The sequence below is a fragment of the Wallemia ichthyophaga genome (assembly GCF_000400465.1).
Source record: "Wallemia ichthyophaga EXF-994 unplaced genomic scaffold scaffold11, whole genome shotgun sequence".
Classification (NCBI taxonomy): Eukaryota; Fungi; Basidiomycota; class Wallemiomycetes; order Wallemiales; family Wallemiaceae; genus Wallemia; species Wallemia ichthyophaga.
In genome coordinates, this window is record NW_008806284.1 from 243566 (window position 1) to 260737 (window position 17172).

Sequence of the window (17172 nt, forward strand, 5' to 3'; positions counted from 1 at the left end):
TTTTGTTAAATATAAATACATATTTGTTGTTTAAGTCAAGCAGTTCTTCGATTTCATAAGTTTTGTTGCATCTTTTTAATTGACTTTTCAAGTGACCGTAGTCGTGCGTCGTCTTGTTCGAGTAATGACGTCATCTTGTTCATGTGCTTCTTGAATGCCTCATTTTGATCTTCAAGCGTACTGTTATGTCCTTTGAGCTCTGTTACTTTCTTCTGTAGTCCACGTATCTTCTCGTTGTGCATCAGTATTAGCCCTTTCAGCTTTGCCATCTCTGAAACTGTTTTATCTTCTACATACGGCTCCGAATCACTCTGGCTATTTGGGTAAACAGAGACGTTGCCAGAGCTCAAGTCAAGTGTGAATGTATTTCTAATGTGCTCCAATTCGTACGGCACGTCTTTGTACATCCTCCCCGCTAATGACTTGCAGCGATTACATCTTAGCCAAACATACACTGCGCCGTAATCTTCAGATTTCTTACTCTGAAATCTATCTGCGGTGATCTCCAGATTATCGGTCACAGCTAATGATATCAATATTTCGTTTCGTAGAGCTACGCGACGTACAACTCAGAGTAACACAGCTAAAAGCAATAGGCTGGCCAAATGGTGCAACGCCATCACCGAGAACCAATGCGCAGTGTATACATTGGAATAATTTTGTCCTGCCTTCGCTCTCGGCCATCGTTGCACCCGTTCTATGATGATGGTTCAAGATAAGGGCGAGACGCCTATGAAAATTGAGCAGATGGCTTCGCTCGCGCTGAGTATATTGACTCTGCTCATCATCTGCTCTCTCTGCTTGTCGTACTTCCTCCAGCAGAAGAAAATTAGGTCCGTACACGAGACTGTGATAGCGGTGTTTGCAGGTGATTATAGGTGCTTTGAGGTGGTATACGGTCTCTAAAAGTTTCCAGGTATGGTCGTCGGTCTGATTATCAGGCTTAGTCCTGGTCATATCATTCGCGAAATGGTGGTCAGTTCATCCACTTCTTCAAGCATACGCTTACTCACACAATGAAAGACCTTCTCGCCGTCTCTCTTCTTTAACCTTCTTTTACCTCCAAGTTCGTTTCACTACGACACTCCTCCGACCCTAACACGCTTCTCGCACAGTTATACTCGATTCCGGCTATAGACTACGTGAAGCGCATTTCTTCAGAAACATTATACCAATCCTCACTTTCGCATTGGCTGGCACTTTCATTTCGGCTGTCGTTATCGGGTAGGTTGCTTCAATCTATCAAGTCTTGAGCCACGCTCATTTATCCCAATAGTTTCGTCGTCTACGTCTTCTCTTTTTTACACATTTCCAGTCTCCAGATTAGTTTGGTGGAGTGTCTCATTCTCGGCTCAACGCTCTCAGCTACCGATCCAGTCACCATTTTGGCAATTTTTAACACTTTCAAGGTAGATCCAAAGCTCTACTCTGTTATATTCGGTGAAAGTATCCTCAACGATGCCGTCTCTATCGTCCTTTATGAAACTCTAAGCCAATTCCATGGCGCTGACTTGAAAATGTCTTCCTTCTTCAGAGGCGCTGGTATTTTCTTCCTTTCGTTCAGTGGTTCTATGGCTCTCGGTGTGACCTTTGCCTTGGCTTGTAGTCTGGGTTTAAAACACTCCAAAGTCGGCTCCTTCCCCGGTATTGAAAGCTGTTTGGTGTCACTTATCGCCTACACTTCCTACTTTTTTTCGAACGGTATTGGCATGAGTGGTTTGTCAGCCTTTCACAGCTTTATAATCCCATTCTCATTTCACTCCAGGTATCGTGTCTCTCATTTTCTGCGGTATCACTCTGAAGCACTATGCTTACCACAATATGAGTACGAAGACACAACGAACTACCAAATCCATGTTTCATGTCCTTGCGCAACTCTCCGAAAACTTCATTTTTGTGGGTTTAACGGTTACTTGAGACAATTTCAACTCAATCTTTCTAGATCTACCTCGGTATCACTCTTTTCACGCAAGATGCTACGGAATTCAAGCCTATATTCATCGTTGTTGCTAGTCTGGCTGTCGTCATTGGTAGATATATGACAGTATTTCCACTCTCCAAAGCCATCAATATGGTATACAGGTCAAAAGGACAAAGAGCTCCCGAGCTGCCACATAGCCATCAAGTGAGAGAATCGTTTTCTTGCAACTTTAGCGCTGACGTTTATCACCCAGATGATGCTCTTCTGGGCTGGCTTGAGAGGTGCAGTTGGCGTAGCCTTGGCAGCTGGCATCACAGGCAAGAACGCAGCAGCGCTGCGCACAACAGTTCTGATCGTCGTCGTATTGACTGTCGTCGTCTTCGGTGGCACGACATCTAGAATGCTGGAGGTGATGGGCATCAAGATGGGTGTTGAAGATGATGAGGCGTCAAGCGATGAAGAGGACGACTATCCAACGCCTTCAGGAGTCAGGGGAGGATTGAGCAACTATCAATACTTTAATCACCAAACAGAAGCATTGTCTCCGCAATACCAAGACAATGATATAGAAGAGGGAATCAACTTAGTGATTCCGAAGCAGCAGGATGTAAATCTCAAACAGGCAACTTCCTCAGCATCCCTTCAAAAGTCAAATTCGCCTTCGAAACGTGGAGAATCTACAGATAGGCGATCTAAGAGTTTGAATGCTGGCAGTTCAAGCAAACAACCAGTGCTCGATCTCGAGGATGATGACAATGAAGTGTTGCCCGTAGCAAACACCTCGAAAATTCCAAACAATCATGACCATGAGGGTGATATGGATAACAGCAGATTTGTTTTCAAAGACGGAAAGTGGTTCACTGACCTGGACGAAAGATACCTACTGCCACTTTTTAGCAATAGCGTTGCCAGTCGGCGTCACAATGCACGCAAAACTAACTCCAGACGTAATCTGCAGGAAGCAGAATCCAGTCCGTCTAACAACTCTAATTTAAGTCTCAATGAAGGCGGCTTATAATGTGCTGAATTAGTTGGTTATTTGCCTGTTTGTATTCTTGAATATGCATCAGTGCGCTTATCGAATTGTATACGTTGTAAAGGTCACCACAAGTGATTCTCTTCTTCATTCAACTTACATCACTATGTGCGACGAGAAATTACGGGTTAGAGGATGTTGTGAGAGCCCTGAAAAGTATATTCTGATATATTGTACCATCCTTGGATTTCGTTGTTGCCTTTGCTTAGTCACATATTAGCTGGAGAAATGGATATGTGAAAGAGATTAATACGCATTTTAATAGCTTATTGAATTTTTACATATATCATGACATCCATTCTCTTCAATACACCCCAAAAAAAAGTCAATCTGGGAAACTTCTCCGCATCTCTAATGATGTCAAGATTTGTTTTGGGATGACAGGGTGATGAAAATGGTTCTTTTAGGACTATCAAACGCTTGCAGTAGTATGAGCTGTTTAATTGAATTGCGTATACTCAAGATTAAGTGAGAAGACGAATGCAGAGATACAATATACGGACAAATTGGATAATTTAGCAAAGTCAGTATTTCGTGAAATTCCTGTTCTTTCGAACATCACCTCGTCTCAGCCTTACTCTCAATAGCCCCTGAGTTGGATTCTCGACCACCACTATATCTCATCTCAGATGACTGATTTACGAGTTTTTATAATGTCCAAATAAAAAAGCTTCATATATAGCCCTACATGAGCTGTGCAAGATGTTGCCAGATATATGTCCCTGAGCATTTGTTCGCGCCCTGTAGACTCTTCGGAAGTTAGAATACAACGTCGTTCAGGAGCACGCTTTAGGTTAAATATAAAGGATTTCACTCGCTTCATTGATTTTAACAAAATTTATCAGCTAATACAGATTACAAGCACCCAAGATCTCATTTATTCGGCTGTACAAACGCGATTTACGTTTTCCGACTATTAGCGTCCCCAGGAATTAAGCTGGCTGCATGAAAAAGTTTTTAAACATGCAGGATCATCGCAACAATATTGAAACCACTTAATGCAATAAAAGTTGAAGGTATCTCAGTACTAAATTTGGGGCTTTGGCTCGATCGGGTGACTTTAGAAATATGGATAATCATCGTAGAGAGGTTATCAATGCTGCTTTGGACCCTTGTTATTCGCGGCTTATTATGGTAGAGCCTTTTAAGCTACCACATTAGCTTTCCAGCAGCAAGTCACATCTGACTAAAAGAGTACAAAGTTATCACTACGCTATTCATGAAAAACTTACCTTAATTTTCTTTTCGATTTCACTAGCTACCGAATGATACCGATATCGCTCATGTTATCACTTGTTTTGGTGCTATCATGGACAGACTGAACATGCTATCGTAAGACTACCGAAGCATACCAATTCCTTCAACTGGCAAAATTCACAGAAGCTCGTGTGCTCTAATGATACATTTTGCTTTTTAAAGCGAAACATAGACCACAATCACCCAAGTTGCACAAGTACATACCTTTCAAAACGCGTGTTACAAAGTCAGACGCACTGACTTTAGCGATTTCGACAAAAATCAATTTTGTTGTCAGGAATAACTTATTACCACTACGTAATTTCAGAAAAGAAGGAGTAGATGTCACTCCAACTTTGAAATCGGGCGTTTAGCTTCTGATCAGTGCATTTCAAATTTTCATAAAATAGGGTGAATAGAAAGGTGGTTAAGACAATATGGAATTTTATATGTCATGATTATAGGAATGTATGTTTTTGGATGCCAAGTCGCACTTAACCCCCACCGGCCTCAATTCCTGTACTTGCTGGTAACACGCCTTAGCAGCCATCGCACCTCAACGAGCTGACAACATCATTCGTTTCTGTAATACCAGGAAATACTTCTGGTGTGTCATTTGGAAGAGACGCTAGGATTTCAAGTTGCAGGGGAACTAGTTCAGGCTGCAAAAAAATGACTTGTTCAAATTTCGAAGATCAAAATGACTACGCAGGGAACGAGACCTAGACAAAATTAAGCTAATAAGTCATTGCCTTTAATTACAATTAACGCTTTGTCTTATCAATTAATTTAATCTGCCCGTCCTAAAACTGTGAAACCCATGGGTAAACGTCGTATTCTAACTCTGTGTTGATTCTACGACGTATGAGTCAAAAAATAAAGAAAGCCATATGCTTGATTCACTAACGTATAGCCTATATATGTCAGGCTTCCATCTCCTAAAAACGAAATGAAGGGAGATATGGTTATTTCCAACGAATGGTATGTAAATGCTTACGTTATCGCAACAAAAATCGTGAGCAAACGGAAATAATAATTAACGGGATTGTACGAACGTCTTTAAAAGACACCTGAAGAGGCATCTACATTACTCATTTTGTCAAATATATGTTGATTTCAAAATTTGTATTAATTTTATCTCTTTTAGGTGTACAGGCCATTCCCCAACCAAACAAACTGAAACTTAAGAAATTAAGGATTTGTAATCTGTGAGTACTGAAGAGCCACGATACCTTGTACTACATATTGTATTTTATGGCTGTAAAAGCCAATTCTCAGGCAATTAAAGCAGATATGTTAGTTGATGGACCCTTTCTTTATTCCACATACTTCTTACCATCTTAAATTACCATACATGAATCTGTGACTGCTTTATTAGTTGACTTATTTTATAATTGAACCCTTATCGGCTAGTGTTCTCAGAAAATATCCATATTGTAGACTACGAAGGCCAAGCTGCTTTCCCACAGTTGTAATATTGCAATATTAGCTTACAGTTTTTGCTGTGAAAGCTATTTATCAAGTTAAAATCCTAGGCTTGACAGTGCATTCTCAACAGATAAAGTGAAATTAGTTTGAAAACTTCGATAAGTAACGAAAACAAATCGAAACGACTCCTGCGTCACAACGTAATGCAGGACATACCTGTAATATAAAATCTGTTAAAAGCTGCAGGCTGTCAATAGCACAAGAGTAGAAAAAGATAAAAATTAAGCAGAAGACAATTTTATAGTTCAACATCTAGTATTGTTGTCCAAAACCTGAAAAAATATAAACAACGAATATTACTTAAGGTATACTTAAAAGAATACAGGCCATTAAAAAGACATTTGACTTTAACCCTTATAAATTCAATTATTGTTAAGGCAGGCTTTTGTCCGTTAAGTTAGACGTCTTTTGTTACTCCTACATCTTTTTAAAACGGATGAAACTGTATTTATCATGAATATTCACTCTAGCTTAACCATGAAAAGATAATTTAATAACAAAGGCTTAGACGTTATAGTTTTCAAGATCACTGAAACATTTAAGAGCCAAGTCAACAGCCTTGAATCTAATATGGTAAAAGTATTTTCAAGTATACCGAGAACAACTTATGACAATTAATAGTTTTGATTCATTGCGATAAGTTGGTATTCTTCCGTGTTCGACAAATTTTGTATATTCATTTCAAGTTTACATCTGGTTTTAATGCGAATTAAAAGCTATGTCTTTGATTGACTATGAGTCACCCATGATTCTAATCTTTACAAAAATGCAATCAATATTGCATTCTCTTGTAAGAAGTAGTCAAACTTAGCGATTGTGATTTCCTTCATGTGAATTAATATCAAAAAAATAACAGTATGATCGTTGTAATCCATAATTTTTAAGATTTAGCATTTATTGTGGTTACAAATATCAACACTGCAAAGTCTGAATGAGATTGAGATTGGTTTAGAGAAATTTACGTTGGAGACTCTATTGGCATGGGTGATCTTTAAAAAGATGTTCGACTTCATGGATTAAAATTAACCTTATAAGAATGTTTTGAATCATAAAGTGCTTTCGAGAGACTTGCACAACACCTAATGTTGTGCGGCTAACCAATATTTGTCAATAATGAACATGTAGAACTTTTTAATTAAATTTGTGGATACAAACTGAAAAAGTCTGATACGGTTTCACGGGATTCACTTTTCAAATTATGAGATTACTCTCTTTCATGCGAAGTTTAAAAGTATTTTCAATTCTACCTCTTCAGCTACCATGGCTAAGCTGGTGTATATTTATTATATATTTTCAGGAACTTTATTCACAGTAGGGCCTTTTTCACCAAAGGTCAGTTTTATTGAACAAATTTACGAGATAATCCCCCATGTATTATACTATGAGTGGGGTTCAGTATGGATTCAGAGTAACATGTATTAAGATCGTAGACTTATTTTTACTACTTTCAAAGTCATACCACTAATCGCAATCCGAAAGCTTTTGTGTAAAAAATTAGGCAAAAACATAAAGTCGTTTTGTGGTTTGAACGCAATAAAACGGTCGTAAATAAACAATTATTTGTTACGGTTGCCATGGAATTAACAATAAGAAAGTAAACAGTATATAAGGTTTCATTCGCTCTCAGCATGAAGTTGTTAGTGAGCATATACCAGGGAGTTGCTAAGCATTCAAAGAACATATATTGTTTTGAATAGAAACATTAATGACATGTAATGATGGTTGTTCTTACTAACTTGAAACCATCATGCGATTCTGAAGATGTACTAGCAAAGCAAAAAGTCTAGCTCAAGTTTACCAAGAGCCTTTAATTACTCAGCAGGAAGAGTACAGATATATCTTCTTGTTACAGATCCTAGTGCTCATAATTAGGCAATTTAAATATGCGTTGAAGTATGATCCTCATAGTGTGTACAAGGCGAAAGATACGATCAGATGATTTATCGGTTCGCTTTTCTGTTACTTTAAAAATATCTTACCCACGTTAATGCAAAGTAGCATACTAATGGAGAAAATTGATCTCCTCGTTCTTATTTATGCGATCATGGCATTTCTAAATTGGAATCCTAATAAATTTCAGTTGGTCCATTCTTGTTTGTTTAGTTATTTTTTTTTTCAAATGTCACTCTTAGCTCACGCCACTTTTAAGTTATTTTGTGCGGAAAAGTGTGGGGCGCTCCACAAAAAGTGCAGAGTTTTGCGTGGACCATTGAAAAGTTATGCACTCGTCTGATACAGTATAAGAATTTCTATTCGTTTGAATGGAGCTAATACACCACATAATGTGTCTTTATCGCATATCAACTACAGGTGCTTAAGTAGCATAGCCATTCTCACCCTCAAGGATACCTTCAAAGTAATGGTTTAGTAAAATCGGACTATGAGCCTTTATTGAACCGCAAAATACTGCCAAATACTTTAAATTCAGGTTCAATCGTGTCAAAGGCTCGAAATAATGAGAAATACATGTTGTTATCATTGACATTCTGTCTAATTTAGGTAGAAAATGGTTGACAATAATTAAGTCAACGTGTTTTTTTTTTTTTTCGGACACGGATATCGCATCTTCGCTCAATCTTAGGACGTCAAGAGCTTTCGACTTGGCCAGCGAGTTCAACAACGATTGTTTATGCAATTCGTGCCATTATTGCGCCCAGGAAAGCACAATTTCGTCAAGTCTCAACTTATCAAGCATCTCACCTCCACTTAATTTGTATTATAGAATATCGCCGACCGCGGACCATCAGGGTAACTTCACATTTTCTCCTAAAGTTAGCCTTACCAGTGCACTCATTTGGCAGTTTTATGAGCAGGTGTGTTGCGACTCTGATCAGTGCATGATCTTCCTTTATATTGTTGAACTCATTATGGCTTAAGCGCTCTTGGGCGTTCTTTTATTAAATTGACCTGCTGGTTTTCAGAATTTAGTAAATGTAGGTATATCTGTATAATTCGCAATTTTTTCAACAGTTTTTGCACCTATTTATGATATATAGCTATATTTGCTCAATTTTTATTGATGTTATGTCTTATCATATTACTTCCATCGCACAACGAAGTATTTAGCAAATCTTGCAAGTGACAGGCTGCAGGATTGCGGATTGGCTTCTAAGCGAATAAGCAGATAGAACATGTGAAATTAGTGAAATAAATTTAGAGTCGTCGTGAGAAATGGCGCGTGATGACAATTGGATAAAAATGTTTGGATTACATTCGTTGATTTACACTGATGAAATGGAATATGAAGAAATATGGACGTGAATTCGGCGGTATGGGTGGCGTACGAAGCGTTTAACAGCAAGGATTTTGATATCTACCTCACGCCTTTCGTCAATGCTTTTAATTTTTATCTTCAACTTAATGCTTATAATATTTAAAGGTCTCATTGACTTGAGAAATAATTTGGGCCCAGCCAATTATTCCAATAATAGTGGTTTTATTATGCACTCACAATACTCAGGACATGTCTTTTTTTAGTTGCCCCGAAGAAAGCTAATTGAAAGACTTCCATGACGAACATTATTTCAACTCAAAGTAGAAAAAATGTAAGACAACTGGTATACTTCTTTATCGAGCTTTTGCAATGATATTTTGAGAACTGAATGAATATCCTGGAGATTATGGTTATCATTGAATAACTAATTTCCCTAAGGAGATCTTTAGCCCAATAATCATAGATCAGCTTCATTTGCGCCATCACCAACTAACACTCTGCGCAAATCTTTCGCCTGTCACCCAATTCCCTTACTCCTTCAAGTTCAAGCGTGTAAAAGTATTCTAATTTTTAAAGATTTGCTTTTAGCTCATGCATTCATACTGTAAAACAAATTTTCTAAAACAACGCGATTTAATAATCTAATAATCACCTATCATAATCTTAATAGCGGGCCTTCCATTCTCATCTTTGCCATTTGAAAGTGTCTCGAAGGCGTTTTTGCTGTCGCTGAGTTTAAATTTGTGAGTGACGAGCGAATCAGCCGATGCGAGCTTGTTAGCAGCGAACATTTCAAGAGCATCGTCGTACGTGTTTGAATACCTGAAAACGCCAACTAAATCGACTTCTCTAAATGCTGCCGCCGATACCGGCAATGTGGCATTTGGGGTTCCCATACCGATGTAAACAACTTTTCCACCGGCTTTGGCTGCATAAATCGCAGCTTGCATACATGTTTCCACACCTGTACACTCAAACACTACATCGTAGCCATCACTACTGGACTGTCCGAGTATGCTATCAGCTGTGTTCTTTGAAATTTCAAGCGATTCCGCGGGCGACGAAGGACGTGGTCCAAGAGGGAGCAGAACAGTGTTATCAGCGAAGCTCTTTTCCAATGCGAATTTAAGTCTGTTCTCATCAATATCTATTACCGTGACCTTAGTTGCACCCTGTGCCTTGACGACCGAAGCAGCCAGTAAACCTACGGCACCAGCGCCAAAGATGGCAACATGGTGACCTGCTCTAACCCCAGAACGTCTACTTCCATGCAAGACGACACTCAATGGCTCCACCAGCGAAGCTTGCTCGAACGACACATTATCAGGCATTTTGTGCAAGAGTCTAGCAGGATGAGTGAAACACGTCTGGAGAGTTCCATCCAAGTGCGGATATGTTTTGGCCGATGAAGCAAACCTCAACCCCGGACAGAGGTTGTATCTGCCACTCTTACACAGGCTGCAACTCGAGCAGTAAATACCGGCTTCAATGGCCACCCTGTCACCTGGCTGGATGTGCGACACGCCTTTACCGACAGAGGTGACGATTCCGGCAGCCTCATGTCCCATAGCGAGTGGCTCCCGTATCACGAAGTCCCCGTTGCGGCCATGACGGTAGTAGTGCAGATCTGAGCCACACAGCCCAGTTGCTTTGACGTCTACTTGGGCGTCGAGCTCTCCAACTTGCACAGCTGGACGTACTTCCTAAAGATCATCAGTGTCTTGGAGAACAGAGCCGGCGTTACTCACGAGTCGCAAGTCCTTTGCGCCGTGAAGTGTAGCAATAAGATTTGTTTGGGTGGACATGATGAGTTTATTGAAGAAAGGGAGGCATAGTGGTCAGTTTTACCGACTTGATGGAGTTCGTCCCGGTAGTACGAGAATGTCGGACATGACAATTCATTGAAAGGGTTTCAAAAGTTGCTTGCAGGACGCCGCGTGGTCAATTTATGTTACGTTGAAATTTATACTATTTTTAAAGAATTACCTGTAATCTTTGGCTGTCGTCATCTTCCGGGTTTATCGCAGATAGGATGAGCTCAGCTACTTGGGCGAAATCATCTAGCTCGGCAGTATTTATTACGTTAATCTTATCACATCGAAGCTATACAGTACAATACAAAACTGTTTTCAGCTGCAGCTTTCGTAAAGAAATGAATAGAGTGAAATGAAATACTGCAGGATTGCAGACTTTCAAAGGCCATCACCAACGTACCTAGCAATACAGTTAGCTTCATACCCTAAAAAACACACACAACTCACCATTTCTGGGTCCATCTTCTGTCAAAGTCATCGTCTGGATTAACAAAACGCAAATCAGTGCTGAGTCTGATCTTCTCTGTTTCGTTCACAGACGACGCGTGGATCATGAATGGCTGGTGGAATACCACGTCCCCGTCCTCGAAGTTGGTCATAAGCCACTTCCTTCCGTACACCTTACCGAAGCCCTGTGCATCGTCTGAGAGGATACCTCCGCGCATCATATTGCTGTTGAAAGCTGACAGACGTTCTTGTGGTGTGAAAGATTTAGCTCTTTCGCTAAAGTCATTCTCAATTTCCCTGCCAATCTCGTGTGACTTGTCCAGGTAGATCAAGCTCCCACCATTAGCTGCACATGAGCCAATCGGGACCCAGGCGGTCAAGCTAGTTGGGAGAGCGCCGCGCAGAAATATCTGATCATAATGCACTGCCGTAGCCTCAGAGCCCTTTATGTTTGTCCTGAGCATCTGGCGCTGCAGGAGGAGAATATTCTCCCAGTCCGTAATCTTACGTACAAAATTATAAAGCTCTGTAAGATTGTCTATTAGAAAGTCAATGCGCGCCGTAAGTCAACCTACCTGGTATCTTCTGAAATTCTTCGTAGAAATCCGCGTAATGAGCTTCAGTGGCTTTAGTTAAGAACTCGATCTGTTGCGGATCAAGGGTGCCCTCGCCCGTAGCTGCTGATCCCGGTCCACCGTACTTCTTGGGATCGCCACCTACAAAGATGCCATCAACTGGATCGGTACCCTCCTTGAGCACGCCTGTGCACTTAACAAAGTCGAAGTACGCTCTCCTCATGTTCTTCACTGCCTCGACCGGCAGCAGCCCCTTCACCAGTACATATCCGTCCTTTATGTACCTCTCCTTGATCAACTCAACGGGAGCATCCTTTGAGGTCTCCTTTAGCCAACCAATATTTTCATCTTCGATTGCTCCACCGTTGCTCGTTAATTTAAAGCCTTTTTCCGGTGGTGTGTATACAGGTAAATCGACGCTACGTGCTACTTCTACTGACATTGTGATACTATGTACTTGATGAGATTAAACGCAAGAGCTATTCATCACACTTAAATACCGTTTAAGCCCATCCAAATCGGTTTTTCAAATTCGCTGACGTCACGAGATAGAATAATCGGATCTTTAACAAAACCTACATTGTCGGTTCGGAATTTTAGATAAATTGCAATAATGATACAAATTCAGTTTTTATTCTTAAATCTGTGATGAATAGTGGTCAGTTAATACTTTAAACAAGTATAAAAAAAAAACCCACGACAATCGGATATCAGTTTGGGTATAGTGTAATCCTTCAAGACCGGCAAAACATGCGGCAATCAGCTGGTTCCAGTCATTAGACCAGGCAACAAGGTAGTCTTCTAGCGCTTTCCACACGATTTCGATGACCTTAAAGACCTCATTATATCCGACTTCGTCTTCGATGTTAACGTCAAAGTGCTTTTCAACTCGCTTGCGCAAAGCTTCTGTTGACTTTCTTAGATCTTTGGCTGTAAAGTCTCGCACTATTCTCTTGTACACACTTTTACCAAACGTGGGATGACTAATCATTTCGGACGCTTTGGTTGTCTTGAGTGCCTTCTCCAGACCCTCAAAGTAGTCTATTTGTTTGTGCAGATGTCTTTTCCATAGCAGCTTCACGTACGATTCCATGTGTGAGCTATAGAGCGACTCGGCTGTCACCATGAACGAAGAGAGTGGTTTCATTGGCTTAGCTTTGAACGATTGCAGGAAGTGATGGGAATTTGCTATCATAATGACCTGCAAATGTTTCAGTCAGTGAACCACCTCCGAAAAAACCCCCACCCACATGCAAATTGAGTGCACCTTTATCCTCGCCATTGACATCTACACTTTCCTCCTCCTTGGCAATTTGCTTGAGCGAGTCAAACACTTTGCCGATAATCTTATCATAAGCGTCGTTGACGTTCTGGCGTATTTCCATATTGTCGCCCACTATAGAGAGCTGAGCTTCAATCCTGCCCACAAAAGAAGGTATAATCCGAATGAACGGTGCTACACCCATGCGCTTCTTTGTCGTCAGTTTTGTGTTCTCAATCGCTCTTATCTGCTCCGAAATGTACTTGGAAAACATATTGTTCAGTCGCATTTTTTGCTTTTTGAGAAGTGAGTGGAGGTAAGGCTGATCTTTGTTGTAAGCATCCTTCATTGATTTCTCAAGCTGTACAATTATGCCGACTATTTGCCTGTAGCCCAGGTTTTAGAAGAGAAGTGAGTGTAAAAAAACTTACATATTGTCTTTGACAAGTGCACCATCTATCCACGATTGCAGGGCCGGAGATAAGAATGAGAATATCGCTTCAAATGCACTCTTGAGGTCAGAAAGCGGTCCAAAGTTAACAGCACTGAGTGAATCTCTTGCTTTACGTTTGAATGCATCTTCCAAATCGACATATTCCGCGAATGTGGGCGGTGTGTCGAGAATAGCGAGCAAGTCTTGTAAAAAAACCTCTTCATTCTTCATTTGGGTAGAGATTTGCGTAAGTATTTTTGCTAGCGATTCGTGTGCAGGTATATCGCCCTTTTTGTTATTTTTGGTATCTAAGCGCTTCTCAGGACGCTTACGACCAGGCTGACTATTGAATCCGTCAATTGGATTGGAAAAGTTAGCATCACTCTCCTCATCTGTGGCTTTGTGGTTGAGATTTTCATATACCTTCAAAAGTTTGGACATTTCTCTATTGTGTAACTCAGCCGCCGAGCTAAAATAGTTATCACATACTTCCTTGTAGCGATTTTTATCCATCTCCCTTAGAAAAAGCACCAGACCACAATACCTTCCGAGGTACGATTCCATCTTTTCATGCGATTTAATGATAGGCTTGGCTTCAGAGATTTGTCTTCCTGCGTCGTTGAGGAGATTGTCGACTTGGAACTTGAACATGATCGAAAGATAGTCGAGCATACGTTTGGCGAATTGCAGAGTGATAGTTCTATACTCGCTGACACGCTTCTCGTCAACGTCGGGTTGGTCATCATTTGCTTTAATGGCTTTGTAGAGAGTAGCAGCAGCTCTCTCCAGCGCCTCAATACCCTTGTCATTCTCAAGACTCTCCTTGGTCAACACTATCAAATCGGCCTGATCGACGTCAACATTTGGTGGAGATAATTGGTCTAGTTTTTCAATTTCATTGAGTAGCGCTTGCTCGTTGTTTATTTGCGTTTGTTTGCCTCGTTGTGATTCAATGTAGCTGATATCTTCACCAACGAGCATAAGATGTGCTCTAAATTTACTAACCAATGCATCCATATCATCCAGCTCTGCAAGATTTGAGTCGAGGTAATCAAATAAGTAGTCGATGGTATCAACCTGGTCAGAAACAATCGACCTGATCATCGCAGCTTCGGCGTTGTTGATTTCGTTTGTGAGGGATTGTTCATCTTGTTGACTAATTGCAGAGGAGTCAATATGTGCAGCACTTCTAAGAGATCTCCAGTTTGCACCGCCCAAAGCTTCATCAATTTGTTGTATGTCGTTGTACGATTCTGAGGTCGAAGTGTGAGAGTTCTTTCTTGCGAGCGAAGAAAAAGCATCGCCTAAAGAAGTGTCCGAAGGTCTTGAGAACTTTCTTTTATGAGAACGTTTCTGGATGATTGGGGAGGGAGAGTTATCGAAAGACTGCCTTGGGGTGAGTTTGCTGGTATTGAGGCTGAGTTGAGGAGGGGGGACAGGTGGAGAAGGAGGAGTTGGGGAGGCTGCGATAGGGGAAGCAACAGCTGGAGAAGATTGTTTCTGTAAGGGAGGTATTGGTGAAGATTGTTGGGGTTTTGGTGGCGGTGATACTTGTGTCTGTGGTGATACTTGCTGATGCTGAGGAATTGGGGATAATCGATGTTTTTGTGGTTGAGAGAGAGTTGGTGGAGGTTGCTGTTGTGGCTGGGGTGGCTGTTGTGGCTGCTGTGGTGGTGAATTTGGTTGCTGAAGCGACGGTTTGGGTTTTTGCTGTGGTTGTTGTGGTTGCTGGAGTGGTTGGTAAGGTTGCTTGTGCGATTGTTGTGACTGCTGCGACTGCTTCGATTGTTTTGGCTCAGACTGCTGGTGAATAGGTGGCTGTTGACGTTTTCTATGTTGTGTATGTTGATTGTGCTGTGTGTTATGTGTGTTATGTGTGTTATGTGTGCTACCTGTGCTTTGTGTGTGCTCTGTGTGCTGTCTGCTGTGAGAATTGTCTGAGACATCCGGTCTACTTGGTTTTAAACTAAGAGGTGTGGTTGAATTGTAATGATTTAGAAGTGAAATCTTATTATCATAATGAGCATTGTAGTTATTTACTATCGCATCTAAAAAAGGTTTTAATTCAGTAACCCTTTCTGCTTTCCACTGATAAGACTTAGATAAAGTAAGCTTAAAAGTGTCATAATTGAGCAATTCAACCTTTAAAAGTGCATTTAATAGCCAGAATTTTCCAATAGAGAACGTCCCATTAGAGTTTCTCTTTGATTTATAGAGAACTGGATGATTCTGGTGAGTATCAAAGGCTAGAAGGAGGTAGCGTGGCTTTGGTGGATCGCCGGGCTCTATAATTTTACAGTGGCTCAAATATCTATCCTTGCTGAGACCGGAAAACAGAGAAGATTTAATTTGATCAGATATTTCCATTTCCACGATGACTGTCTGCTTGGAACAGTCAGATGCAATCATCAAACACTCACTTAGCAAGGCAGTTACAGCAACTCAAAAAATATCCAGTTCAAGGATTTAGCGCTGGATTGGTTGATGACAATAATTTATATGAATGGGAGATTATCCTAATAGGTCCTGTAGATACTCTATATGAGGGTGCAATATTGAAGGCAAAATTATACTTCCCAGAGGTTAGTGGGGGAAATCTATGAGTCTATGTGTACTCAAAGAGTCCCAGGAATACCCATTGCTCCCTCCAAAAATGAAGTTCTTGTCTGAATTGTGGCATCCATCGAGTGGGTTGAGACATATATGTGTAAAAACAATACTAATAGCATTAAATCAAAGTCTATAACACTCCAGATAGAAAAGGGGAAGTTTGTATTTCAATTCTACACCCACCTGGTGATGATGAATGGGGTTGGGAGGATGCCTCAGAGAGGTGGTTGCCAGTCCACTCAGTTGAATCAATTCTAATCTCAGTTATTTCCCTCTTGTCTTCAGATACACCTTGTACTGACTCACCTGCAAACGTAGACGCTGCAAAACAAGTTAGAGAGGATTTAACTGGATATAGAAAAACAGTACGTAGATTGGCAAGAAAGTCAGCAGAGGATATTTGGGAGTGAATTTGGTACACCAAGTATCAATATTTATATCTCAGTTGAATATAAATCACGTTAAATCAAGTTTGTTTAAAACTGTCGTCATCATGAATTCTGCATATATATTAGTTTCTGTGTTAGTTTGGATTTTAAGGTTGTAAATTAGTCTAATCAGTCACCACCAGACAGCCACTCTCCCCCAACGCTCAAATAACAGACACAGGATTCAAACAAATCTTAAACTCATCTTTAATTTCTTTATATGGGGTTGTAAATGGAAGTATACACGTTGATGTCATTGCAGTTACAGATAAACTATCAAATGGCTTACAGAAAGTTGGACTCAAATGTGCGCAGGAGTGAGTGACATCGGAGTGTCTAGGAGTAAAAGTCTTATCCCCCTCTCAGACACGCTCAGCAGGTCAAGAATAGCCTCAGTACTGCTTCAACCACTTCTACGAGATTCTTCGATGACTCCTTCAAGATAAGTGTTGTTGATTCTGGCAATACACCAACTATACTCCAACCAATAACAGAATTTGAATACAAGCAAGCACAATTAGCACAATTCAAATGAGCTTTGAGCTGTGCGATTTGGCGTGGTCAACTGATCACACCACACCAACGATTCCTAAAGTCTCCGCACCGTCGGCATCAATTGAATTATATTAGACACAAATTAAACCCTCAAAATTAGTAAATGCACGCACTGAACAATATTATTATAATTTTAATTACCCTGCCGCACATA

The 17172-nt window shown here is 40.5% G+C and overlaps 6 protein-coding genes across 6 annotated transcripts; 2 read left to right on the forward strand and 4 right to left on the reverse strand.

Moving 5' to 3' along the window:
* Positions 1-53: 53 nt before the first annotated feature.
* On the reverse strand, positions 54-684 carry J056_000764 (Kinetochore protein mis18; the record flags this gene model as incomplete). Its single annotated transcript, XM_009270392.1, has 2 exons — positions 54-523; positions 567-684. 2 exons carry the CDS (start codon positions 682-684, stop codon positions 54-56), a joined length of 588 nt encoding a protein of 195 aa, XP_009268667.1.
* Positions 685-732: 48 nt separating this feature from the next.
* Positions 733-2939, forward strand: J056_000765 (Endosomal/prevacuolar sodium/hydrogen exchanger; the record flags this gene model as incomplete). The annotated part of the gene is made up of 9 exons (XM_009270393.1): positions 733-868; positions 917-975; positions 1024-1066; positions 1116-1224; positions 1277-1581; positions 1630-1716; positions 1766-1896; positions 1943-2125; positions 2175-2939. The coding sequence occupies 9 exons, from the start codon at positions 733-735 to the stop codon at positions 2937-2939; spliced, it is 1818 nt and encodes a 605-aa protein (XP_009268668.1).
* A 6597-nt stretch (positions 2940-9536) lies between these two features.
* J056_000766 (Sorbitol dehydrogenase) lies at positions 9537-10700 on the reverse strand (the record flags this gene model as incomplete). The annotated part of the gene is made up of 2 exons (XM_009270394.1): positions 9537-10598; positions 10644-10700. The coding sequence occupies 2 exons, from the start codon at positions 10698-10700 to the stop codon at positions 9537-9539; spliced, it is 1119 nt and encodes a 372-aa protein (XP_009268669.1).
* Positions 10701-11087: 387 nt separating this feature from the next.
* J056_000767 (uncharacterized protein) lies at positions 11088-12173 on the reverse strand (the record flags this gene model as incomplete). The annotated part of the gene is made up of 3 exons (XM_009270395.1): positions 11088-11109; positions 11157-11682; positions 11732-12173. 3 exons carry the CDS (start codon positions 12171-12173, stop codon positions 11088-11090), a joined length of 990 nt encoding a protein of 329 aa, XP_009268670.1.
* A 182-nt stretch (positions 12174-12355) lies between these two features.
* On the reverse strand, positions 12356-15792 carry J056_000768 (Exocyst complex component 1; the record flags this gene model as incomplete). The annotated part of the gene is made up of 4 exons (XM_009270396.1): positions 12356-12374; positions 12430-12932; positions 12982-13378; positions 13424-15792. The coding sequence occupies 4 exons, from the start codon at positions 15790-15792 to the stop codon at positions 12356-12358; spliced, it is 3288 nt and encodes a 1095-aa protein (XP_009268671.1).
* A 32-nt stretch (positions 15793-15824) lies between these two features.
* Positions 15825-16998, forward strand: J056_000769 (Ubiquitin-conjugating enzyme E2 G1; the record flags this gene model as incomplete). Its single annotated transcript, XM_009270397.1, has 5 exons — positions 15825-16007; positions 16055-16112; positions 16165-16441; positions 16607-16780; positions 16830-16998. The coding sequence occupies 5 exons, from the start codon at positions 15825-15827 to the stop codon at positions 16996-16998; spliced, it is 861 nt and encodes a 286-aa protein (XP_009268672.1).
* Positions 16999-17172: the final 174 nt, after the last annotated feature.